The sequence below is a fragment of the Anas platyrhynchos genome, chromosome 4, assembly GCF_047663525.1.
Source record: "Anas platyrhynchos isolate ZD024472 breed Pekin duck chromosome 4, IASCAAS_PekinDuck_T2T, whole genome shotgun sequence".
Taxonomy (NCBI): domain Eukaryota; kingdom Metazoa; phylum Chordata; class Aves; order Anseriformes; family Anatidae; genus Anas; species Anas platyrhynchos.
This window is the reverse complement of record NC_092590.1, coordinates 70,734,762-70,761,157: the sequence shown is the minus strand read 5'-3', so window position 1 is coordinate 70,761,157 and position 26,396 is coordinate 70,734,762. Positions and strand designations below refer to the sequence as shown.

General features: G+C 44.0%; 1 protein-coding gene across 5 annotated transcripts; it reads left to right on the top strand.

The window, feature by feature from the left end:
- The first annotated feature begins 132 nt into the window (after positions 1-132).
- RNF4 (ring finger protein 4) lies at positions 133-16,823 on the top strand. Of its 5 annotated transcripts, XM_005016161.6 has the most exons (9): positions 192-208; positions 5,351-5,428; positions 5,537-5,558; positions 6,076-6,196; positions 7,084-7,163; positions 9,018-9,027; positions 10,894-11,059; positions 13,667-13,715; positions 14,052-16,823. In XM_005016161.6, exons 3-9 carry the CDS (start codon positions 5,550-5,552, stop codon positions 14,199-14,201), a joined length of 585 nt encoding a protein of 194 aa, XP_005016218.1. In that variant the 5' UTR covers positions 192-208; positions 5,351-5,428; positions 5,537-5,549; the 3' UTR covers positions 14,202-16,823. The 5 variants fall into 5 exon arrangements, with proteins under 5 accessions (XP_027311440.1, XP_038034292.1, XP_005016218.1 ...); XM_027455639.3 differs by having other exon boundaries at positions 133-208; positions 5,351-5,558; XM_038178364.2 differs by having other exon boundaries at positions 133-208; positions 5,351-5,558; positions 6,059-6,196.
- The last annotated feature ends 9,573 nt before the right edge of the window (positions 16,824-26,396 follow it).

Here is a 26,396-nt window from a genome sequence, read left to right as displayed (position 1 = left end):
CCTCCAGGCCTCACCCCCACCCACGCGAACTACAACTCCCAGCACCCCCCGCGGCCGGATAAGAGGCGGGCGCGTTCTGTTTCCCCATCCCCCCTTTGATTGACAGCCGCCGCGGCCTTTGGGCGGGCGGCGGGGCGGCGGCTCCACCAATGGCAGGGAGGCGGGGGCGGGCGCTGCCCTTACGCCGTCGCCGGGCCGGCTGCGGAGGGTGAGGGCCGCAGGGCCGGGGGGCTCTGAGGGGAGGAGGGGGGGGGGCGTGATGGCGGCGGGCTGAGGGGAAGGGGGGGGTGAGGGGGCAGCGCTGAGGGGAGCCCAGGGGCCGGCTGAGGGGAGCCCAGGGGCCGGCTGTGGGGCCGGGGCCGCTCCTCGCCGCCGTGTGGCTGCCGGGTGAAAGTTTGGGCTGGGTTCCTCTTTGTTTTGCCCTTTTTATTTAGGGTGCTGGGGGGAGGGGCGCGGTGTGGGTGTGTGGGGGGCGCTGGGTGCCCGGGGGGGGGTCTCTGGGAAGCCTGAGGGCAGGGGGGGCTCCTGGGCTGCCTCTGGGCCTGGCCCCACAGGGAGCCACCCCCACTCCTTGTATTTTTTTATTTTTTTAAGTCTTTGGTGCTGTTTCCTGTTGCAACCAGAGGTTTGAAGAGGGGAAATAAGCCCAATTTTAAAGAGGTGTCATGGCCCTGCCCTGACAAATATTGCATGGGCTGTGTGGGGTCACCTGCGCCTGGCGGGTACCAGGCCATCGCCTCGCTGCTGCCTTCAAACACTGCCTTTAGCCAGTTTTTGATGTTTGGGGTGTTTACCAAATCCAGTCTTGTCCATATTAGTCAGATGTGACGGAAATGCCTGCCCCTCCTTCAGCTGATTTGCTTCAAAGCGTTCTGGGCTCGTGGCGGATCAAAACCTTGTTTTCAGAGCGGTGTGAGGGAAGCTTTCGGTTTGTGCTGACCAGAGGATTCAGTTTGCAGGACTGTCATTCAGACATGTTAATTGAGCTCAACTTACGCACGGCAGATGTACTAACTTCTTTTTAGAACAAAAATACGAACGGAAGGCTGAAGTCATAAATATGGGGCACAATATTCCTCTGCTCCTATTATAAATAACATCTATGTGGCTTTACCATTATTCTTCTGAAGTATCTACCTGTACAGAGGAATGCCGGTGGTTATAGTACTTAAAATATCAATGGGTTAGCTAGAATAGGCCTTGAACTGTGCTGTTATGAGGACAAATACTTAAGCCTTTGGGAGAGCTGAATGGCAGGAGCAGTAAGTGCACGTGGAGAGCTCTGTGTGTGTGAGGAGGGGTCAGCAGCTCCTGCTGCTAACACCTCGTCATGCAGTGATGCAGAAAGTTCCCTAAAATTTGGAAGTACGTATTGGCTTGCTGAGTTGATCTGCAAAGTTTTCATATTTAAAAAAAAAAGAAGTCTTTAGCTTAAAAAATAAATAAATCTGGAATTTTGAACTGGTTTCCGAGTGCATGTTGCCACAGGTATAATAGGTGACCTTACTGATAGCTTCAGCTGCAGTGATGTGATGCTTACAGGTTGTTTTGGGGAGGAGAGGTGTTGGTGCAGTAACTCTATTTGTGTCGGCCTGTCGGAGCCCTGATGCTGGGTTTCCATAGAGACTGCTGGAGGAGGAGCATGTGGGCCTTAGGAAATAATTTGGGCTCTCTGGGCCTGCATAACGAATCGTGATTTGGTAGTCCTGAGGTCTTGAAAAATCTTTTTAAGGAATTCTGGTTACAGAATAACAGAATGGTTTGGGTTGGAAGGGATCTTGAAGGTGACCCAGTTCCCACCCCCTGCCATGGGCAGGGACACCTCCCACCAGCCCAGGCTGCCCAAATCCCATCCAGCCTGGCCTTGGGCACCTCCAGGGCTGGGGCACCCACAGCTTCTCTGGGCAGCTTGTGCCAGGGCCTCACCACCCTCTGAGGAAAGAATTTTCTTCTTATATCTAATCTAAATCTCCTCTCTTTTAGCTTAAAGCCATCCCCCCTTGTCCAGTCACTGCACTCCTGACAAAGAGTCCCTCCCCACCTTTCCTGCAGCCCCTTCAGGCACTGGCAGGCCGCTGTGAGGTCTCTTGGAGCCTTCTCTTCTCCAGGCTGAACAACCCCAGCTCCCTCAGCCTGTCTCCATAGGAGAAGTGCTCCAGCCCCTTGACCATCTTCGTGGTCCTCCTCTGGACTTGTTCTAATGCATCCATGTTCTTGTGCGTGAAGCCCCGGAGAAATTAGTGAGTGTGTCACCAAGTGTGCAGTGTTTGAACAGCTTTGTTTATCTCTTCTTGTATGACGCTAATTTGATCTGTGGTATAGTAAAGAAAATAAGCTTTATTTTTCATCCTCCTTCTTGCGGTTCAGACAATTAGCATTCAGCAAAGATTCCTGAGTAAGCCAGTAACGTAGTGTGGAAATCTGTAGCCCCGCAGAAGAGGCTTGTTCTTCCAAGAAAAGAATGTTGCTGGATCAAGAGGCTCCTTCCAGAGTCCTAATAAATCCCAGCAGTCTGGCGTTCCCTGTAAGCGTGTTTGTTGTGAGGTGGCTTTGGTTAATGCTGGTGGTTTGCTGATAGTTTATTTTAGGGTGGCTTTAGGGCGATGAACACCCCTACGGATACCCACTCCCAACTTTCTTCTGCAGAAGAACTTGCCGTGGAGGTTGGGGTTTGATCCAGCAGCAACCAGAGCAGGACAGGAACACGTGTGCCTTGTGTGTGCTCTGTGTCAAGAGCTGTAACAATCGGTATGAAGAAATCCTTCTGGTGGTGCTGGGACATTCAGGAGGATAAAGCAGCTGAATAGCGACGCGGGGCTGTCACCTCAGTGTGAGCTGAAGCTCTCTGTGTTGCTTTGAGGCCTGGTGTTACCCTGACACACCTCACAGTAATCCCATAAATGATGCATTTCTGGGCCTCCTGGTGAAGAGGTGTGGGAATGGTTAACGGAGGTAAATGGCTTTAGTGTGACGGATCCGCTACCGTGCGGTACTTCCTCATCGTCATCCTCCCCCCCCCCCGATAACTTTCCAAATGTAAGTGGTTTTGGTTGTGTTGTTTTGTTGTTGTTCTGGGCTGTGGTGCTGTTGATTTTCTCTGTAATAGCTCTCTGGCATTTAGGCCACTCCTGGCCAAGGAAAAGATCTTTAAAAGATTTCAGTTAAAACGAATTCTAGCAGTTTGTAATTTCAACTAAGCTTGTTTAAAGCTTAATTCTTTATGCTCCTCAGATGCGTGTATCAACAAATATTTCCCAGCTTTTTAATGTCCAAGTATTTTTCCCGTTCCCTGTCTGAGGAGAACAGAGGGAAATGTCTCTTGGCTTCCTTGGTGCAATGAACTTAGCAAGAAGCCACGCCATCGGATTCTTTATATAACTCAGATGTTGCTTGGTCTCGTTCATCTTGCTGATGTCTGGGGGAAACTGCTTTGCCAGAGTTATTTTTGGTTTCAGTGGAAGCTGTCGGATGAAGATGGGGCCTTTGAGCAGCTGGGGTTTGAGGGAGCTGCTGGTAGGCTTACGGGTGGTTCTCTCTTTGCCATCCCTCATCCCTTGTGCTGCGTGTCCTTCCTGCAGTTTGTAGGAGCACAGAATCAGATGCGGTCTTGTTTTAAAAGTTCTTGTTCCCTCTTCCAAAAATTAAGTAAAACAGGATCTTCCTGTGGGAAGGGGTGGGTGACAGTGCACAAGGACTTCGGAAACTTGATCTGCTGTGAGCGGAACCTGCCAGTGGGCTTACGGGCCACTAACAGCAGCACTAGACAGGTAGTCTCTTACTAAATAATAATTTGAACTTATTTTTTTGCAATTCAGTGGCAATTTTAAAATGAGGGGAAAAAAGGCAGAAAATTGAGAGGTGTGTTGTGTTGGTTTAAATTGTGCCTAAATGCATCTTTTGGCTTAGGGAAAGTGCTAAAAGTAGTGTAAAGGTATTCTCAGGCACGTCTTGTGTCACAGTTCATGTTAATAGGTCTTAAAAAAATAGTGATGTAAGAAATATAGACCATGTTTAAGAGGGGGAATAACATTCAGTAGGTTTCCTTGAGCTGAAGGTTATAACTGATGACCAAATTCATTCCATCCCCTGGGGGGTCTCAGCATTTCTTAACCTAGGAAGAGGTTAATAGCCTGCTAATTAGTTTGTACCTCCATTGACATGGGAAAAAAAAGGAGAGGGGAGATCTGGGTACAGATGGTGAAGTTGTGGGAGCCTGAGCGACCTCAGCAGTGCTCGGGCACGTGCTGGTCCTTGTGCTTAGGAAGGTTGTGCAGTGGATGGTTGTAGATTTACTTCATATTTTTAGTTTTACTTGGTACTTTGAGATCATACATCTGTGTGCCCAGGGTGCTCCTGCCAAGCCTTGCCTGCTGCCAGGCCTGTAAAGACATGCTATGGACAGGAGATTCTGGGCAATTTCTGACCCCTGTAGGTAAAAGCAGCGGTGCATCAAGTGATTTATTTATTTTTTTGAGACAGATCTGTAACACAACTGCATAGACATGATGGTTGGGCACTTAGTAGGCTGTGAAGGCTTCAGCTTGGTCTTCTGTGCACTAAAATGCAGGCTGTCTGTTAAGGAATATTTTTCCTACTACTCTGTAACGCTCTGTCCTCTGAAATGAGTTATTTGGTTTGTTTGGGGTCCCCCTGCTGCTCCCTGTCGTGTTTGGACACGTGATAGCTTTTCTATAAGCAGGCTTTACATCGTGAACTTCAGTCCCGTGCCAGCTGCTGCGAGAACCAGCTTAGTGCTTGCTCCCTGGAGCAGTGAGCTGCCTGCTAGCAGGGCCGTGCACACCTACAGCTCCTTCAGAACAGGGGCTGTGAACTCCTGTTCTCATACACCAGGGACCTGTGAGCAGTTCCACGCTGATGTTCCTGTGCTCCACTTGCTTTAGCTTCCTTTCAAGCTGTTCAGTTGGAATCTCGAGGTGGCTTGGAGAAGAGAGAACTGCTTACCTCTAGTTTTTGTTCTCTGGAGATGGCTTCTTGTGACACAATTCCCGGTGACTTCTGTCCACACACAAACATTGCCTGAAAAGAATCAGTTGTTTTTCTCAGATAACACTTAATTGGGACTCCTTGGTGTTGTGTGGTTGTGGGTTTTTTTGTTTTTTTTTTTGTGGTGTGCTATTGAACTGCCTTATTCTGATGTTTAGCTTAGGAAATGGGCAAACACAAGTGAGGCTTCAGGCCCATCTGCAGGTATCTGAGGCTTAAATGCTCCTGGGACTTGCAGCCTGGCTTTGGTCAGCAGCTAGTGGATCAGGAATGGGAACCTTAAAGCAGGTGTGTTGAAGAGAACAAGAGTTACAGATAGGTAATCTTCTCTCTTCTTTTTTTATAGGTTTGGAAGAACATCATTCTAAGATATTGAGAAATCTGGACTTTTTAACAGTGTACTACCTCAAGAAGGAATATATATGTAATATATATATATATATAAGGAATATAATATAAGGAATTGAAAGTTGTAGCTTCCTTGCATTCAATTTTATGGTATTTGTACCTCTTATTTTTTCTGTAACTTTAGATCAAGAAACACCATGAGTACAGTAAGTATTTCACTAATCAATGTAAAACTGCTTTTTAAAGTGTCTTGTTTATAGTACTTCTGTAAATCTTTAAGATTTATTGTATGTATGCTAACATATTAGGTTCCTATGTAAGCTCATGTTCTGTGTTACTTAAAAATAATAATAAATTAATCTCTAGGAGCTAGCAGTGTTTCAGGAATGCTTAAAATGTCAGCAAAAACTTTAGGTCAGACTGATCAAATGGTTGGCTGAAAGCTAACCTCTGACATAATTGTGAGCTCATCTTCTCAGTTGTAAGCCATCACAATATGTGTCATAATTATTTTTTTTTTGTGACTCAGCTGGCTGGAGATCTGGAGTGATGTCTTCCTTAGTGTGATGAGTTGAGATAGGACTGCCCCATCCCACTAGTGTGTCCATACTGCAGCCTTCTAGTGATGTGTTTTGTCCATCTTTGTATGCTGTCGTTGATGCTGCAGAAGTGAGGTCTCCACTAACATTACTCTTAAAACTCTGAGGCTTTGTTCTCTCTTAGACTCAAAGAAAGCGCCGTGGAGGATCGGTGAATTCTAGGCAAGCTCAGAAACGAAGCAGGCTGATAGCTTCCACCACGGAAATGGCTTCAGAAGCAGAGCCAATAGAACTTGAAGAAAGTGGTAAGCTTTCTCTTTAATTTGGTAAGAGAATCACCTGCTTCTGGAGTGTTGGGATCCCACCTAACACATTTTTTACCAGTTTGAAGGCATTTTAAAGGAGAAGAAAAACCTAATTATTCTAAAATGCCTGTAGTATGGAAACTGTAAACAGCAAGGCTGCTGACAACTGTTTAAGTTGGTTACTGAGGTGTGATATGTTCACTGCTACAGCTGAGTTACGTAAGGAAGGTACGCAAATGCTCAAATATCAGGCTGTTTACTGGGACTCACTGCAGCTGCCTCTGCAGATAACAGCAAAGTAAATTTGGGAACTCCCAAGTTTTAAAAAGATAATTAAAAGTTTGTTGTCCTGTCCCTTAAGGGCCCTTGTCCAGTATCGTTTTGCAAAAAGCACTAGGCTTTTAAAAATAATATTTAAACTGCCTTCTTTGGAAAGAATTAAAAGTAACTGTTGGTCTGCAGGTAGCTATATGGCTTTTTGTCTTTTTGCTGTGCATTTAACTACTAAAGGTTTGAGGAGGCGTGAGACGAGAACATTTACAGCATAGCACTGGAAAACTTATGTCCTGTATGATCTGTGTTTTATGGTGTGATAAATGTTCTCCTATATTGGATGAATAATCTGTTGCTGCATACCTCCTGCAAGCTATTGACGTATGAGAAAGTGTGAGGTCAGCTGCTGTTACTCTTGCAGTGTGACTTGCAAAAGGCAGTGATGTTAATGCTGTACGTGGATTATTGAGAGCAAAGCTTGAGTGAAATGTTAGATAAATTTCTGAAGAGAAGAGGGATAGGGCAGTGTTGAATCATACCTTAGCGTGTCACACACTGACAGATGATTTTAGTCCTGTGATCGCTGATATGGATTCTAACGTTGTGTTTTTAAGCTGGTGAAGAAGTTGTAGATCTCACGTGTGAATCTTCTGATCCTGTAGTAGTTGATCTAACTCACAATGATTCTGTTGTGGTAAGTAATGAATGACACACTTCACATCTAGATAGTGAAGTCAAATTTTGTATTGTGCTTGCTAGTAGAATTTTTAAGAATGAGTTCTAAGTTCAGAGTTGACTTCTTAATGCACAAAAGCCGTGCACTGGAGGTCAACACAGAAGCTGCTCTGAAGGTGCTCCTTAGCACAAGCATTCTTTGGGTACAGCAGTGTAGTCTCTCCCTACTTTCCTGGAGTGCTGTAAATCTGCACGGGCACTCTTCTTCAAAAAACAACTGGTTAAATGTCTCTGAGTTTAACCAATTTAACCAGGTTAAAGATAATGATATCCCTTTTCATAGTGTAGACAGGATGGTGAATGCATTTCAAGTATGACGTTCTCTAAGAATCTAGGCCCCTTGTTCACTAAATGTTGAAGGTACTTGAGCTGCACAGTGGCTGCTCCCATACTGCTCTCTGGGTTTTTGAGCAGTATAGTTATTTGGAGCATAATGCACAGGCTCCTCAGTTATTTTTGTGGGTTGCAGTGGTGTGTTCCTTAATAGCTAGGTACAGACCTTACTGCTGCTAATCTAAGGATCAGAAGTCTGGCGTGCTTGTCATGGCTGTCATGAATGCTTAAGAACCCTACTGATAATTACTAAGCTTGAGGAATCTGGAAAACTAAATGCTAAGGCATTAAAGAGTTCTATTGAAATGTGTATTTGATGAATATTTGAAGATCTGCACAGTAAAAGTAAATTGATATACTGACTGCAGAAGTAAGCTTAAGCTTTATAAGATTTGGGTTTGGGTCATAATTTACCAAGACCTTAGATCTTCAAAAGCTCATCTTCTAGACATACAGCTCCTGAAATCTAAGTAGGCTGACTTAAAGGGTTAAAACCTGGCTCTTATTTAGCACTTCAGAGTTCACATTCAATGCCAAATGGATTTATAGGTGTAGCTACATCTATGAATATCACCTGCAGATAATGCAAGCACAATCTAAAATAGCTTGTTGCTCCAGATCTCAGGGTTATATACCTGTCACGGGTAATGTAATAGAAGCAGATGCTACTTAAAGTTGGAGCTGTGTTAGATATATCAAAGATAAAGGCCAATGATTTAAATAAAAAGTGGAGGAGGTAGCAATAAGTCTTTGACTTCATAAATATGAAGTGATTAGTTGAAACGTTAGTTTAAGGTGGCAAGCACAACTGTAGCTGACTGTTAGAAACTAGTTCAGTTTCTTACTCCAAGAACTCCTTAAAAAAATCCACTTTGTTGTTACTGCTATTTTTAAAGCTCAAACAGTATTTGATCCAGCCTATGGTGTAGTTAATGGCTGTTTTGGGGTGCCACTACTGCTGCACAGAACCACAAACAAGCAGCAGGAGTAACAGGGAGGGTATTTCATGCTAAGATTGTTCCTGAGCATGTACGTAGGGAAGGTCACAAACGTTTTAATGTAATCTGTGTTGCCTTGGTTCTAGTTCCACCAAAAATAATAGTGGTTTGGTTTTCTGTTTAGGTTTATTTTTTTTTTAGCAATTGCTATCTAATATGAAGTGTTTAGGGATTTCTCACGTGAATTTGCTTGTTTGGGGGAGAAGGAGCTGAAGAATCACCTCCAACCCAAATCAAATTGGGGTACTGAAACTGGGGGACAGGGAGAAGGGAGTCAGAAGTAAGAACTTGTAAATTACTTGTTGCTGTGAAACTACTTTTAACACATTCTTAAACAAAATAATATAATGATATCCTAAAATTCTTAGCTTGCTTTATTGTTAATTGCTTACCTTATCAGATGCTTGTACATAATGCTTGGGGATGCATACCAAAAATCTAATTTTATTTTTCTTCTCTCTCCCATACCATATTGATGCAAGATTGTTGAAGGTGAGTTGACGTTTTACAAGTGACAATAGAATTGTCCTGAACTTATTTTTTTATTTTATTTTCCAACAAACTTGAGCAGTGTGGACTGAAACTGTGTTTGACAAAAGACAAAGAGCAGTGCTACAGTATCTGGCCAGTGTTTTGGAGAACAGATCCAGTCTGTGTTTCATAGTCTCTATGGAAGATGATATAAAGTATCTGAAATAAAATCCATCACAGTTTCTCAAAATATATTTTTCTTCCCAAGTACAGAACTTCTGTGAGCCTGAAGCGAACAATCAATTTAACTAGCACTTTTAGCAGTAGAATATCAGCTTTGAATAGGAAAATGTTGAAAGGTCTTATTAGCCTGTGTTGCAGTGAAGGAACTGAAGTAGAAAGATGTCAAAAGTCATAGTATTCACTTTAATTGTGTAGCCTATCTCTCCTCAAATTTAATACTGGTAAGTGCTAACAAATACAGATTTTTTTTTTCTACTTCATGTATTACAGTAGTTGTGGAATAGGTATAAAGAACTTAATCCTTCACATCTTTCAGACCTTGCTCTGATTATAATATCTGAGATGCGTTAATATGTTGTTAGCTGCTTACTTAGAATGTAATCCATTCTGGGCTCTGAATGACATGAGCAAGTGAATAAAAATGTATGCAACAAAAGTTCTAGCTGAAAAATAATGCAGAAAGGAACTTAAATTTTATGGCTGTTGATGTAATGTTAATCAATCCTTCGTGGTTGCACCTTCAATGTTGATGTAACAACAAAAAAATAACTGTTGCATGCAGTTTCTAATTGTTAAAAAAGCAAGCAGCAATTCTGTAACCTTTGGATGCTACAGGCCAGGTAATTATTTTGATCTGTTTTTATTTGGACAATATGAACTCCATTTTCAAGTTGCACTAACTCAGGAGGATGATGATGAAAATGTGTAAGGAGACACTACTTCAAGTATTTACGTAATCTGCCAGATACTGTTCTTAAAAAGGCTTATTTTGTCAAAACTGCTTTTGAGTAGGGCGATTTGATTTAAGACAGACAAAAAGAGTGGAACGCTTCAGTATACCTGGATAGAGCAGTGAGAAACCACAGCAGCTGCATAATTTAAATGTTTAGACTTAAGCATGTCTTCCATCAATTCTGAAAAATTACTTATTTTAGATGTTGTTACTGGAAGAATATTCTGAGTGTGTGTGTGTGTGTACACACATATGGTCGATAATCCCCTGAAGCAGCAACTGGCTGCTGGCAATGATATCCCTGCCCTAAGCAGTTTAGGTAATTGTGGGGGATGGTGCTCCCTTCTAATCTCATGCATTATACAGTTGTGAACAAAGTGCTCTCTGTTTTGTCAGACCTTTTTGTTGTGCTACCTCGCCATGCTACTTGGAAACTTGTCTTTTTTCTTTTTTTTTTTTTCATTTCCTTTAGAGAATCAAGTAGCAATTGTTCCAGTTCCTCAACGTTGTATCATAGTAGTTAGAAGTAGTTAGATTTCTTCTGTTAGACATTTCTTCCAACATTTCTTCTGTTAGAAGTCTGGAGAGGTAGCCTCCCTTTATAGGGGCGTTCTATTCACACGTAGTGTAATGGTATGGGAACTTAACATACAGACAAGCTTTAAGGTCAGGTTTTGGCTGTTGTAGAGAGAATAGAGCAAATGTTTTGTGTCAATATGTAACAGAATATTCAAAGCGTCTGGAAATGTCCATCCTCAATATTGAGGAAGCTTTTTTTGTTGCTCTTAATGGAGATGAATATGTTTTAGTCCACTTTAAAATTACAACTGTTAGTCTACTCACACATTTCAAGGTTAGTTACAGGGCTATATATTTTATAGTGTATCTAACTTTAAATAAATAATTTACAGAGAATCAACGGCGAAGGAGAAATCTCAGACTAAGAAGCCAGCGGCAGTCAGACAGCTGTGTGCTGAGCAGCGATGATGAAGATGAAACAAGAGATAATGATGTGTATGTAACAGATAAAGTGTCTCGAGAATTGGGACCACTGGAGGATGAAACTGCAAGTTCAAAGTATGTATGCCTTACGACCTAATAAATATTAAGTTTTGCCCTTTTTTATACATACAGGACTAATTTATGTTGTTATAATCAGTCTTGGCTTTGAAATCTTACTCTAGTTTGCCACTCTCAATGAGTACAGCACCACGTTTCACATACTGACAAAATGATGTTGTTTGCACTTCTGCAATAAAAAGCCAGCCCAAGAGGAATGCACAGCTTTGCATACAACCTTTAAGATGAATGTGGGGGTGTGTCAAGGAAGGAGGATTATAATGTGTTATACTTCCTTTTCATGCAAAGCTCCAGTAGTGCTGTTACGATATGGAAGTACTTTCACTGGTGTGGATGAGGTTTAGTGTTACAATCTACTAGAGTAACTATGAAAGCAGGTATCTATGCGACTAGGGCAGACAAAGAACATGAGAATTGGTATAAATGTCTTGTAAAATGTTTGAGAGAGGGGGGAATACACATTTTATTTAGGGTTTTAATGTAGTCTTTCATTTAGCTCACTGATTGTATTGCTGTGTGCTTAGACCATGCTGTCCAGGCTGTGTTGTTACTGTCATAGAATCAAAGAATCAGTAAGGCTGGAAAAGACCTTTAAGATCAGCTGGTCCAACGTACTCTCTGACTAGGAAATAGATGAAATCAAGGTGAAACTGGAGTGCAGTGGATAATAAAGGGAAAAAATCTGTTACTCTTCCCAATAAATATATTTCCTAAACTCTTCTATGAATGGCTTGATTTCATATTTAAAACTTAGTCAAATTTGACAGCTGATTTAGCCACCCCTACTTAGTAACAGTACTGTTCTTATCTCATTGACAGTTTTACAGCTTTGAATAGGGTGTCCCCATCTGACCTTACAGCATAAGGTACTAGATCTTAGGCAAGTAAATGGCATTTATGATGCAACTGATCCACCTCATCTGGTTTTCAGGGAATAAAGGATAACAAATTGGCTAAAGATGCGCTAATAATCTTAAAGCTTAAGAGCACTGGTGAAGAATTTTGTTTTTAAAATTTAAGTGGTCTATGGTGTTGACAAAAACCACAGTGTAAACATTCCCAGTATAACAGCGTCAGTGTGCTAACTTATTTGGCTTTTTTGGCATCTCAGTGTCTCTAGGCATTTACATGTGGCCTTAACTCTCAGATTTTCTTAATCCTTTTGGGTATCTTCAATTCAGGTCCTCCTGTTTTGCCCCAGCAATGTGATGAGTTAAAACCTTCATTGTGACTTTAAAAAAAAAAAAAATACTTATTCAAGCAGTGGTCAGTTCTTCCATCGTGCATTCATGAAAGTATGCAGTCAGTCTTTTTTTATATATATACAACTCTGCACTCTGTGACAGGACTACTTGAGCATGCTTTGGGAAGCAGCTCCATATACTGATAATTTTATCTTGTTGGTGTACTTTGAGCCTTTTAGTTTAGTGGAGGGCAATATAAGAGAGAACATGAAAATTTTGTGTGTCAGATTCTTAATATGCAACCTGAAATGCTTGTATTTGAAAACAGAGTGGATTTGGCCAATGAGTTAGTGATCTTTTTTGTTACTTTTGGCCTTTAAATATATATATTATATGAATAAATCCCACAACTTAGTTAATGCAGAAATGTTATGTTATGTTTAGCTATCTTAAGCTCAGGCTTCTCTGTTAGATTGGGCCTTCTTGGTCCGTTTAGGTATGGCTATGACAGCTCAGTGCTGCAGCTTTTAACGTTGCCAGAAAGATACTGATGATACAGATTGCCGCAGAGCCTTCACAGCGTTGGGCTGCTGAGTTACGTTACTCCTGCTTACATGGAGGTTATCACTACTTGTAATTACTGAGTTGGTATAATAGCTGCTGCATGAAGAATTTGAGTAGTAAAAATGGGGGAATCAATAGAATTAAATTATGTATGTGAAACTAGGCGTAGACTTCAGTACTTGCTGCTTGAATTTAAGATTGTGGGATGGAAGGTATCGTGTTTTCTGTCCCTGTTGTGATTAATAAATTATAAACTGTTACCTAACATGGGAGGTTACACCGTAAAGCCAAGTGTTTATGGTAAAGACTTATGAAAGCAGCTTACTTTGATCATTTAAAATCAAGATTAATCTGTCAATAAAAGTGGCAAAAAGCTCTTACTCTTTCTAATAGAGAATATCATTCAGCACTTACGTTACAAAACACTCCCCCATGCAGGGTAGCTCAGCCTGTTAGTACGCAGTGCTTGCAGTACAGCTGACTTGGAGAGGGAAGGCAGGAGGGGGTGCCTGTGTGACCTCAGCTTGGAAATGGCCACCCAGTTGGTCTTCTGAGCCAGTTTTGTTTTTTTTTAATGTTTCCTCATGTTAGTGTGTGACTTAACTACATCTTTCTCCCATTTTTGTCGATGGAAATCAAGTTGTTTCCCCTAAGTAAAGGAGAACCGAACTGCTTATTAAAAGCAAGGAATTTAGGGAGTTAAAGCTGTGCAGGGATCTTCAGATGTAGTGCATCATCATGGCTGTTCTGTGCAGTCAGATGATTACCTGACATTTTATGTATCAGTAAATGTCAATGTACCGTGAAATTAATGGATGTGTTTCTTTTTCACTTTTTTTATTCCCTTTACCACAAGGCCTTCTGGTACCGTGAGTTGTCCGATTTGCATGGACGGCTACTCAGAGGTAAGGACCCACACATTGTCGTCATTTCTTTAATGTGGGAGGGGGAATGGGGAAGAGGTTGCGCAACACAGCTCTGTTAGGTCGTGTGGGACAGCACAGACAGCTAGCTTGAAGTCCAGATTTTGGTTCCAAGGTCAAACTGGCTTGTAACTCAATGTCATTTCTTATTAGTATACATAGAGGGAGAAATACTTTCCAAGATGGCACTGAGAGTTGGGTTCCTTATAGTAATAATGTACTGGCTATAGATATTCAAGTGCTATTTAGCTGGTGCCAATAGACCAGCAAAGCTGAATTCCTTACTCCAAATACCTGTTGTGGTTTCTTTTCTTCCAGATTGTGCAAAGCGGGCGACTTATTGTGTCAACCAAATGTGGCCATGTTTTCTGTAGTCAGTGCCTCCGTGATTCCCTTCGGAACGCCAATTCCTGCCCAACCTGTAGGAAAAAACTCACTCACAGACAATACCATCCAATTTATATATGAGTACTTAACATTTCTCAGGACAGATTCAACTGGATTTCTGGGGAAAATGTCTTGGTTTCAGTGCTCTGAAGATTTAAGGAGCAGCAGGTTGTGAACACATCCAAATAAAACTGATTTTTTTTGAGAATAACTTGTACATATATAAACAGCTTTTTTATGGTCCAAGCTGCTTCTTGTTATGTCACTGGTTATAATGAATTTATGACTGTCTATAAACTAGACCAGCAGCCTATATCAGAAATGAAGCAGCTAATCCATTTCCTTCTACTTTTTTAATGCGTAAATAAGGGGGGTCTGAATATTTTGTTATTTGTAACTCTTGAAATTATTCCCACCATTGCATATGGATATGAAATAGTTACCTTTCGAAATACAGATGAACAATTTGCCATTTCATTACTCTTTTGTTTTTATCCTATAATATGCTCATTACTATATTATTTTCTGCTGAATCATCTTTGTCCAAGTAGAGTAAGTTCTGTAACAACTGATCATTTCATCATAAATCAATATGAAATTGACACCCAGGGTAATGCAATAAAATAACCTGCTGTTAACCAGCAGTCAGATTTTTTTTAAAGCAGAAAGCTTGAACATGTAGATGTCTTTATGAACTCCATGAGATCTGAAGTACGTAGCCAAATTGCAACATGTACAACATGAAAATAGTTCTTTGAATGTTTTAACTGCCAAGAATTCCTGTATTTGGATCACAACAATGAATTTATTTTCTAACATGATGAGATGGTCACTTGGGTTTACCACTCTATAGAGCTCTGTCTCCTTGTACCTGAGGCGAATGTAGTCTTCTCTAGGCTTGCTAGTGATGAATAAGAAGCAAATTGTATGCTTTGCTCTTGTCAGCTGAATACCAAACTACCCAGACAGATCTTCTTGCTGTATCAAGTGTACCCAGTGCAATGCTTCAAGTGCAGTACGTTCACTTCACTGTTCTCTTCAGTCGCTCTGCTGACACACTTGGCTGGTTTCAGCCTGATGTATAGTATCAAAATTTAAATAATTGCAGTACCATGAATTTAGAGGAAATAGAGACTTTAAAAGACATATGGCAGCAATCTTGACTTGAAAATTTTTTGAAAGAGAAGCTTAAATTGTCTTTGCCCTGAGGGTCATGCATCTTTCTTTTGAAAAGAAGTCAGGTACATGTCAAAGGAGAGAACTCTTCTATTTAAACAAGGCAGGAATACACGTGCGTATGCACTGCTAGCCAGTTGTTTCTCTTCTTCTAGGACTAAGATATAAATGTCTGCTTAAACCCGATACAGCTAAACTCTGCCAGCTGATGTGGAATCCAAGATGGGCTGATACAAATAGGATTTTAATAATTAAATGTAGATGAGATGATTAAAATTGGTGCTTTATTGTCCATATATGCAGTAGCTGCATCTGTAAAGGTTGAAATTCAGTATGTTTTAAAAAAAAAATGCAAAATTAAATTGTTAAGCCTCCTTTTGGAAGTTTGTTAATTATGAAAGCCATTAGAAGTAGCATTCTGTGCTCTGGTACAACAGAATTGTAGGAAGCGTTTAGTTAACATTGATGTCTGATGTATCTTTGCTAACATGTCCTAGCGATCTGTAGGAAGCCTTTAATTAAAGCAGCTCTTCTAATTAGCTGTCCTAAGTTCTTGATTGAAGATGGCAATCCAAGAGCTGAGTTTCTTCTTAGGATGTTTAGGGGTGTTACAGGAGATTGCAATCCGTGAAGAGTTCTGCTCCATGAAGGCCACCTTGAGAAATGCAATACTTTCCCCACCCTGGTTGGGGGTAGCTTGGGTTCGGCGTTGTCCTGGGGAGACAGCAGCAATGTGAGCTCATAAGAGAAGGAATAGGGAAGTCATAGGATAGTGCGGTGACAAGGCAGGCTGGAGTTGGTGTCCCTGAAACAGATGAAAAGCTGAAACAGTCCTTTGGGGTTGTTTCAGACAGAACTGCATGAAGAGAAGCAGCCCAATGTGAAACTGTGAAAATATTTACGGGCCGTAAAGGGGAGGTGGGGGGTGGGTGGAGAACTCTGGCCAGTTTTCCCGCAGTGGTTACTGTGTCAGAGGGACAATAACGAGAGGGTTTAATGAGTTACCTCTGGGAATGACGTTGAGTCACACATCCATGCATCTTTCATAGTGTACTAGCTATAGCCTAAACTGACTTTGCACAACTCCCTCCATGTAAATATCACTTTATAGTTTGTGCTTCAATAAGTAGGCCTAATTGAAATTTAGATATCCCAAACTATAAAATATTTAACGAAAAGAAGTTTTTTAGCTTTTGTGTACCCTGTGAAGTGCCACAAATTTGTGCATCTCGAATTTTAAGCTCGCAGTACATGGAAAAATGCTAAGTTGCATTATACTTTTTTATTAAAAATGAAATAAAAAAGAAACCCCAATATATTTGAGTTCCAGTGATGTTTCACATTGGCAAGAACTGATAGATAATATAAAGATTTTTCATTATGTAAATGTATGTCTTGTTGTATATAGTTCAATTTTTCTTGTATTTAATTGTATTCATGTCTGTATGTCACATCTATGTTGGACTCTGCTGGTAGGCAAACAGTTCTTTTAAACAGGTGGAAATAAAATAAAAACTCAATGAAGTATTCGTGCTTTTAATTGTATGGTGTTAAATGCTTTGGGGAAAAAAAGATCCCAGATCCCAAAATGAATGGAGTTGTGGTGAGTTGGTGTTGGAAGGTGTTGCCTCGTGCAGGAGTGAGGGTGAGATTGCAGCTCCCAGTCCTGCTGCAGGGTCGGGGAGCGGGGACCGGGTGCTTTGGGAGCTGGGAGCTGGTGGCACTTTCAAGGATTTGGGCAGAACAGGCGTGTGGTGAGGCGTCTCGCTGCTCCTGCTGCTCCTGTAATGCATGGAAGCGTGCAGGAGAGGGGGCGATGAGTGCGGAGGAGAGGACGTCACGCGGTGGTTTGGAAGTCCCTCTGTACACTTCATTTTACTTCCACAAACAAGCTAAGTAGATGATGTTGCCCTGTAGCTCTTTCCTTGTGCTTCTAATTTGTTTTCCTTACTCATTTTTCCTAATGAAGCTTCTGCATTGTAAGGAGGAAGGGGGGAGGCTCGCCTTTTATGTCTGTGTAAGCAGTTTGTAGAGCATCTTAATCACACTCGCATCCATATGTGAGTGCGCTGCATCAGAGGTGCACTGGTAATCTTATTTATTCAGCGGGTGTTAAAATGTGTTATGATGGACCTGAACAGCAGCTTTGGGAGTCAATGTGTTATTCTGAAATATGTTGCTGCTAATGGAACTTGTTAAGTGTGTGTGTTTTCTATTGATCTTTATTTACAGCAGCCTGATGCCTTTTTGCATCTTCTAATTGTGTTTTTCTTCTTCCCCACTCTGTCCACACTGGTTCTGCTTATGTTGGGGAGATTTTATTTTCTGGGAAGAAAGGTTACCTATTTGTTTGGGGCTTCTTTTTTTTTTTATGTATATTAAAGGGAAGTGTTCTCTAGTCTTAAAAATAGAGATGCTAGTGCAAAATGCTGCTTTCATCTGCAGGTGATCAGTCCTACAAGTCTACATTAAATACACACCAGTGACAAGCAGGTGCCCAAGCTCAGCTCCTGGCTAAAACATTGCAAGGCAAAGCTCCAAGAATAATTCTCTTTCTGTAAGTCCAGCGTTTGGAGGTACCTTCCCTCAGTGTTAAGTTCCAGTCTCTCCATTCTGCTGTAGGCAATTGAGAACAATTTGTATGTTGGATCTTATTTAACAGATTTTTGCAAGGATCTTTGGCAATCTGAATTTCTAAACTGTTGGTTAATCTCAAATTATTATCATTATTTTGGATTAGGCTTTGTTTTAAATCAGAATACTACAGCTGTTCCCTTCTACAACAAGAGTGTTGGAAATCTCTGATCTATTTTGCTCTGTGTTGGCTTGCTGCTGAAGGCTCTTTGGTGCCGGGGGCTTCTCATTCCCACTTCTATCCCCCCAGGAGCCTCCTGCAGAACCAGCTGGATCCCATTTGAACGAGCTGAGCAAACACAGGCGGTGTGGAGGCTCGGTCCTTGCTGCCTGGTCTGCTCCCGGTGCTGCTGGAAATAGCAGGTCCCTCAGAACTCAGCTCCGGCCTGCAGTCGGATGTAGCCTTTGTGGGATGAATGACAAGAAGTTCTCACCTTGGGTCTGATGCTGGTTTGCAGTTTTGGAGAGGAGGAGGGGTAAATACAAGATGTGAGCCAGATACCCAAGCGGGGAAAGCCGAAGTCCAGGAGCAGAGAAGACCAGTCCTGAGCTAGGAAGGCTGGTAAGAAGTATAAGATTGAGCCTTTGTGCTTTTATGAGCCCATTTTAGCCCCCTCCACCCTCCCCCCCCCTTTTTTTTAATATGCATTTTTATCTTTTTCCTGATGGTGTGAAACCCATCTTGGTGCTTTCTGTGTTGCTCTGTTTCATGTGAAGACCAAATTCCTACTAGTTTCTTCAGCTGGTTGAAGGGCTGTTAGCGCTGAGATGCTGTGAGGCCTCTCTGTGACATCCCAAGTCCTCCTCCAATTTCTCCTTGTGGGTTCCGGGAAAGTAAGAGGGACAGGAATATCTTGTCTTGGGCTTCCCAGAGGGAAAGATTACCATTATTACCAAGGAAAATCTCCGAGGCTGTGTCCAAATGCAGTCTGAGTTCTCTTCCCAGCCTCTCATTTCAGAATGGAGTCCAACCCATGCTGGTGGTATGTGTCGAGTATGAATATGGAGCCAACACAGTGCATTTTTCTGCTTTTATTGAGAATATGACAGGTCTCCATTTCAAAATTATTTTGATAGTTGCAACATCTTTTGTTCACTGAAGCCCTTAATGACAGCAGCAGCATAAAACTGAACGGCCTTGCCGCCCACTTGTAATGCTGCTAACCAGGTATTTTAGATACAGACTCGGTGTTTTCTTATTTCCAGTGTTAGATGTTATCTTAAGGTTGCCAGCAAGGCAATCAGAAGCAGATACGTTGGGAAAGAAAGTGTAGATGGAAAATTGTTTGTTTCTGAACTGATTTCCTTTCCCAAATTATGTGAACAAGTTATTAGCAAAATTAAAAAAAAAAAAAAAAAAAAAAAAAAAAGGCATTAAAAACCTTATGCAAGAAAAATTACAGGGTTTGATACCGTTCTAATATAGAGGTGGGGCTTAATAGCTTTAGAGGTCTGTCTACGCAAGAAATTGCAGACACTGATTTTAATCACATCTCAACTCTATACGGGGACACTTGTTCCCGGTCAGCACACAACATTCGCTCTCAGCTCCTGCTGAGGGATCCTCCTGGAGGAGGGGGAGGAGGAGAAGGACCTCTGCCCCCTTTTGCTGTGGTTTATCCTCATTTCCTATAGGGAGGAAATGTTTCTCCTGGTGAGCTCTGCCTGCTGCAGTGGCACGCGGGTGGCAGGGCTGTGCTGCGGTGGCCAGGCTCTGGGAACGACACCTTGCACGGTGTCCTTCACTTTATTAAGCATCTGAAGGTGCCGAGTTGAATGTTTTCTCTACCGCAGGTTCCTCCTTAAATCTCCTTCAAATCCCTGCCCTGTGGAGGAATGGGAGGAAGCCGTGGCTATGGCAGTGACCAATGCTCCAACACAATTCCCCCAAATCCTTTATTAATGGGTGAAACGATCATAGCTTCTCTCTAATTCAGCAATCAGGAATTTAGACATGGATCATGCCTACGTTTGTGCCTCCCTCCTGCCTTCTCGCTGGGGTGCAAATGAATTTGTAAAAGAGCCTGGGGTGAGGGTTTAAGTCATTCATTTAACAAGGCTCTTTAAAAGCTTCTTTTCTAACCTGCCAAATTATAGGATGGTTGTAATTTAAGTCTTTCAACATTCAAGAAAATGCCTGCTGCATGTTGGAGCATTAGCACCCCTCAACGCTGAGCAATGCGAGCGTGGGGCTCCAGGACCAGCCGGGGCTCTGCTCAGAGAGAGATCTGTCTGTGGTGACAGGGGCTCCGTGGCTTGCAGAGTGCTAATTAGAAAAAACGCTTGCAAAAGACTGATCTTCCAACACTTCTGGCTAGAATAAATTTGAAGTGCTATTGTAATGGCGAGGGCTCTGTCAGTGGAGGCGGTGTTTTGTGTTTGCCACCTGGTGCTCCTTTCATGTCCGCCCTCTCCGGTGTTATGAGGGCGGAGAGCCTTGCACTGAAAACCACGAGGCCCTGAGAAAGCAAGGGGGGCTTTCAGCTGGAGCCATCTGTAACCTCCAAAAGTCATTTTCATTATTATTATATTTTGAACCCCAAAAATCAAGCGGCTCCATGAACTCCTACAGCTCGTCACTGCTGTTATGGGGCAGGTGTGGGCTGACGAGGCGGGAGAGGGCCGAGGCCTGCCACAGCGCCCTGGGGTAGGCCCCGTTATGGCCTTCACCACGTCTGGGGACACTGAGGGGCAGATTTTGGCCCTACTTGTCCCATCTGCTGTCACCCTGCCTCCTCCCTCATACCTCTGGACGTCTGAATTAGCAAATATCCCCGGTGTCCTTGTGTATATCCTTACTATTCTGTCTGAGAGGCTCCGGGGACAACGTGTTGTGCTTTGGGGCTAGGAAATGCTGTCCTGGGCTTGTGTGGCAGGTCCCAGGTGCCCCACTCTGATGCTAAGGACAAAGATTAACCAGACCAGGATGCAATGCTGGTCAACATTATAGAAAACCGTGTCTGTTTTAGCTTAGATCCAAAACTTGTGAGGAGTTTTGGCTGTCACCAGGGCAAGCCTGGTTTGTGGAAGCTTTGGCTCGTTCCTAGACAGGGGATAAGGCCCAGGGCTGGGGTTATGTTGCTCCTCGGCCATCCACAACAGCTGCACCACCTGTACCTGGCACAAGAGGCCACCTCTGCCACCCAGCCCAAAGCCAGGGTTGCCCCACACAGCTTCTACTCATGCAGTACAGCAGCTGGACTTGGACTTGGACCCTTCTGGTGAGGTACAGCACATAGGGAAGGGTGCCATGACCAAGCGAGCACAGAGGAAGGGGTGTAGCTCTTCCATAATGCCTTGTAGCTGCTCCTTCCTCGCTGTAAGCATGCTGTGTGTCCCTCCTGTGTGCGCTGTGGTTCTGGTGACACCCTGAAGGGGGTGGCCTGCTGGGACAGGGCTTGGGGCAGAAGGACCCCCAGGTCCCTGCCAGCCTCAGCCATCCTGCGAGGCTGGGACGTCCCCAGCAGGATGGGTGGCAGCCGGTGCCAAGCCCTTCTTTGGGGTTTCATGACATGGCCCCGTGTTTTAGGCTTGTGGCAATAATCATCAAAGCATTTGAATAGACAAAAACAGGCTGAGGAAATACGCTGCTGGCGCCTGTTGTGCCTTATCAGTGCAGGCGCACCCCGACAGAGCTCGGGTATTAATGCTCCGAACCAAAATCAGAAGCATCTGTGCATAGTATAGAGCAGTAAGACACCGTTATCTTTATTTTTCATTTATTGTAATGAAATCTCATTGGACCGCCGGGGTTGAAAATTTTGTTCCTTAAACAACAGCAACACAAGTTGATTAGGAATGAATGGCTTTCTGACTAGTCTGTTTTTGCTTTACGCCTGGAGCAATTTGAAGAAATTAGTGGTGAATAGGAAAATTTGTCAGTGTTGTGAATAATTATACCTGCAATTATTAAACACTTGTTATTAAAGCTGATCATAAAGCCAGCAATTTCTGTTCTGGCTGCATACCGATAATATTAAGGATGCCAAGAGAAACACAATGGAGATGATTGGAGATCTTAGTGGGACAGAAGGAAGAAAGCTGGCTTTTATTTAGCCCAACAAGGGAACTGTTGGGGAGGATTTAACTGAAGTATTTCATATATTGAAGCATATTGCAATAACAGGCCCAGTGTGAGAGGGAAGGGATCACTCAAGTTTAATGGCAAAAGTTAAAACGTGCCCTTGTGGCTCCAAGGTTTCTTTAGCTGGGCCTCTCCAGAGGTCTTTGGTCACAGGAGCATCGTGGCTGCCATTGAACACCTCAGGTAAGAGGAGAAAAGCCTGACCACTACACCAGGGAATGGATGAACAAAAACTCCCAGAATACTGTTTTTCCACAAAAACCAAGTTGACCTCAAGAGCAGAGATGAGCAGAGTGAAAACTCCTATTTTCTGAATGAGCTCAGCGCCGATGGAGAGATTAAGGGGCAGCACTGGGATGCCTCCGTTACGCAGATCTCCACCTAATGCCTCCAGAGAGACAGAAATATTTTCTTTCTACTTGCTATAGAGGAGATGAAACTCCACTAGAGGAAAATAATGGCTATTAACTTCCAAAAGGATGGTGATTTGGTCTGAAATAAAATTCCTGCGGCTGGCAATACGTGCTGGAGTTGTAAGATCAAGTAGTGAATTACCTGCAACACTGCTACATGGGGAGGGCTTTGGAGCTGTGAATGGGGGGAAAGTGTGCCACAACCCATTGAGCAACCGGTAATGCAAATCACAGGGGGGAAAGAAAAATAAAAGAGAGAGGAGGGAAATAAATTAACTTCCTAAAATGTTGTCCCATGGCCCGGGAGGAGCACCAGGCCAGGTCATTGCCATCGTCCAGCTCCTGTTCCCGTGGCAGCTATGGCATGATGTGGGTTTTTGCATGGCCAAGCTTGGCTGGGGTGTTGGGATTTGCTTCCTGCCCCAGTCTTCACTGGTGCCCTTGTTGGGGGCCACGAAGTGACCCCTACGAAGTTGTCAGTGCATTTTAAAACCCACAGAGACCAGGGACAATGTTCTTGCATTAAATACATCTCAGGGTCTTCCTTTCATGTTCTCCAACAGCATCACCATGGTCTGGTGGCACCCAGAAGCCAACAAAACTTGCATGTGGGTAGATGTGTGCCTTCTGGCCTGACCAACTGCAGGGCTGTCCCCCCATGGGCATTGCTGCCGGTCCAGGAGGTTTGGGAGCTTTTCCAGGTCACTAAGTCGGGGTAGGTCAGTGATGGGGGGCTCAAGGCATGCAGTGGTGCTGAGCAGGATGGAGAGCAGTGAAGGATGGATTTGGGAGGAAAGCTCCCTGTTTCGAGGCGATGTGCTCCTCACAGGCACCAGGTGCCTGCATCGCCTGTAGTGGGGGAGCTCACGCGTGGAGATGTCTGCTTCCTGGTGGTTTTATGTCTTGGTAGAAAGACTTCAAAAATTACCCCTTAATTAATCTTACATTGAAATCGAGCTGGCTTTACATGGCTGTATCTGTTGAACAGACTGATGTACCATCTCGGGTCTGTTTAACTGGAAAGTGACGCTGCTCCTGGAAGCCATCACGTGTTTCCCTTAGCTGAGAGCTGACACGCTGCAAAATGTTCTCACTCCTCGTGCAGGCAGCCGGGCTCTGTGATGAGCGCCGTCCTTATGCCTTAAATGAATTTGAAATCTCTTAATCCAAATGCTTTATGCTGGTTTAGGACGTGGCAGTGCATCTCCAGGGGCTGTTAACTTTTCGGGGTCAGCATGCTGCACTCCACACCGCGCTGCTGATGGGGGCTGCATCGATGTTCTCTTCCGACACAGTTTTAAAGGATGAGAGAAGACAAATGAGAGAATTTTAATAACCTTCTTTTTTTTTTAGGGGTCTGTGTAAAAATAGCATCTTGAAAGATGAAGATTAACTATTTCAGCACTGCTGGGAATTTTTGTGTCTCTGAACTGGCTCAGCTTAACAGACATGAACTTGCGCAGCCTCCTGGTTGGTTTCTTTCTCTTCCCAAAGGAAGCAGCCGAGCACACCTTGCCCGCTCCCTGCACCTTCTCTCCATTGCACCAGAGGCTGCTGCTCCACCTGGTGCTCCCCCAAGGGGTCTCAAAGGTATTTTCAGCCTCATCAGGACGGAATCACCTTTTATCCCACATGCCCATACCTATTCTGTGACGGGCTGACCACTCCCTGCTCAGCATCCTCCCCCACCAGTTGCAGTCTCCAGGTTTAACATCGCTCCCCCAGCAGCGCTGGTGCTGAGGCTGCCACCGTGAGTTAATTAGCAGTGAATTATGTGCTGCAGAGGCTTCCTACAATAAGCGAGGTGAGAGCAGGAAGCAGTGATGCAAGAGTATTCGCTGCATAGTACAATGAGTAACTGGGGATCTGGCGTGAGACACACAGGAAAAATCCCTGGCTACAGATCAGTGCTGCAGTCCCCCACTCGCCTCCTACCTCACCAACCCCCAGGGAGCCTGCGACCACGCTCTCTTGCTCTGGTTTTAATTGCTCGTGCTTGCATTTTGCTTTGCGTGCAGCACAGCCTGAAGCAAAGCCCACGATGCTGCCCTGCCTGAGGAAGGGGGGACTCGCACAGGTGACGGCTTGCTCAAAAACTGACCCGTGGCACCTGCCTGCAAACATAGAGCTGGCCCCGTGCTGCACCGAGGGGCATGGGCAGGGCCAACAACCCTGCAGGGACGGGGCAGGCAGTGTCGATGCACTTTGAAGAATTATAAATCAAGGAAAATGAGAGTGCTGCAGGATTTCGGCGTGTCGGAGGCAGATTAAAAGGCTGTAACATTCAGGAGCAAACAAAAACATCAAGCGAGATTTATGCTGAAACAGCCTCGGTGTTCCCGGCGCTCCCTGCACCCATTAGCACAGAAGGGTGGTAAGTATGTAACCTGCCATCGCTGTGTACAAGGTGCAGCTGGGCTGATGCTCACACCTCATTCAGATGCACGTTGTGCCCTCTGGATGCACCGCGGAGCTTTGGGAAGCAAGGGCGTTAAATAAATACACAGCCAGGGAGCAGGGCTGCAGGACTGGTGCTGCTGTGAGGCGGGGCTCCCTCCATCTCCATCCTCCTCCTCTCCACTTTTCCAGACCCAAGGAGTTTCTCTTGCAGGCTGAGGCTGATGTTCTCCAGTCTAACACTTGGTCTTGATGATCTCAGAGGACTTTTCCATCCTGAATGATTGTCTGTGATTCTGTGAAAGAAGACCCAGCCACATGGCTGATGCCCATGCTATTTGGCCGTGTATTATGTCCCAGTCCTCAATTCAATCTTGAACCCTAAGGGACTGGGCAAAGCTGCCCTGAGAAGAGGTGTCCTACAAACTGTGGTAGAGCCTGGGGCTGGCTTTATTAATTTTCCCTTAAAACGTCTGGCATTGATTGCTCGGATACAGGCGGAGGAGCTGGGCCGACCTTGCTGGACATCAAAGCCTACCCTGCGAGACTGGAGCTTAATGTTTCAAAGAAATCTGCGCCGCATCCAAGTGTGTACAGGATATGTGCATGGCTTCCCCGTGGATTTATCAGAAGGAAAACCAAAACGGAGACAAACATCTTCTGGGGTGAGCTTGCTGTTTGTTTTCTTAGGGCACCGACTGAAATGTATCCATGAAACCAAGCAGCCATTGCTTACAAAACCACGGGGTGTTATGAAATCCTGAGCCCGAGGAGGTCAGCAGAAAGGCTCCAGCAAGGCTAAATCAAGCTTCAAATAAATGTGGTTTTGGTTTGCGGCGAACCTCTGGAGAAGAAATTCCAGAGAAATGGTATAAAGTTTGGGACAAACTCCCTGAGATTTCGGGAGGCAGCGAGGGGCCACATGCTGCAAACCCGTCCCCCGGGGAGGCAGGGGAAGGAACATGCGCCTCTACTCGTGGGTGTGGGGCCATAAATTGGGGTCTTCCTCAGGTAACCCGAGGCCCAGCCCTAGGCACTAACAGCATTTGTAACCATCGCATTAGAGGACAGCGCTAAATGAGGATTAAATGATTAATTTCGTTGTTTACCATGCAGTTGCAATGCTCATTCCCAGATGCAAAGACTCAAACTGCATTAGAAAACACTCACCGTCTTGCTGAATAAATGCCCTCATTTGTCTTTTTTTTTTTTTTTGTTCCTTACAGGTCTTTAAAAAATAATTACAAATAGATCTTTTCTTTCTGCCTTTTCCCCACCTCCCTGCAAACAATGGCCTGTCCAAGGGCACCTCGGCTGCAGCTGCTGCTACCTGCGAGAGAATATATTACAGCCTTCACCTCCAGGATCACCTTGGAAACGGCGGAGCGGCTTTATGTGGTGTCCAGAGGAGACCTGGCCGTGGTGCAGGGCCTCAAAAAGGGCATTGCCCTTCTGCAGAGCGCTCTCGATCCTCTGTCCGTGGGTCACAATCCCCGGGTGGTTGCATCCTGGCGTGGGCTGGCACATCCAGCCCTATGGGCATGGTGAGGTGAGGGTGGATGCACCACTGTC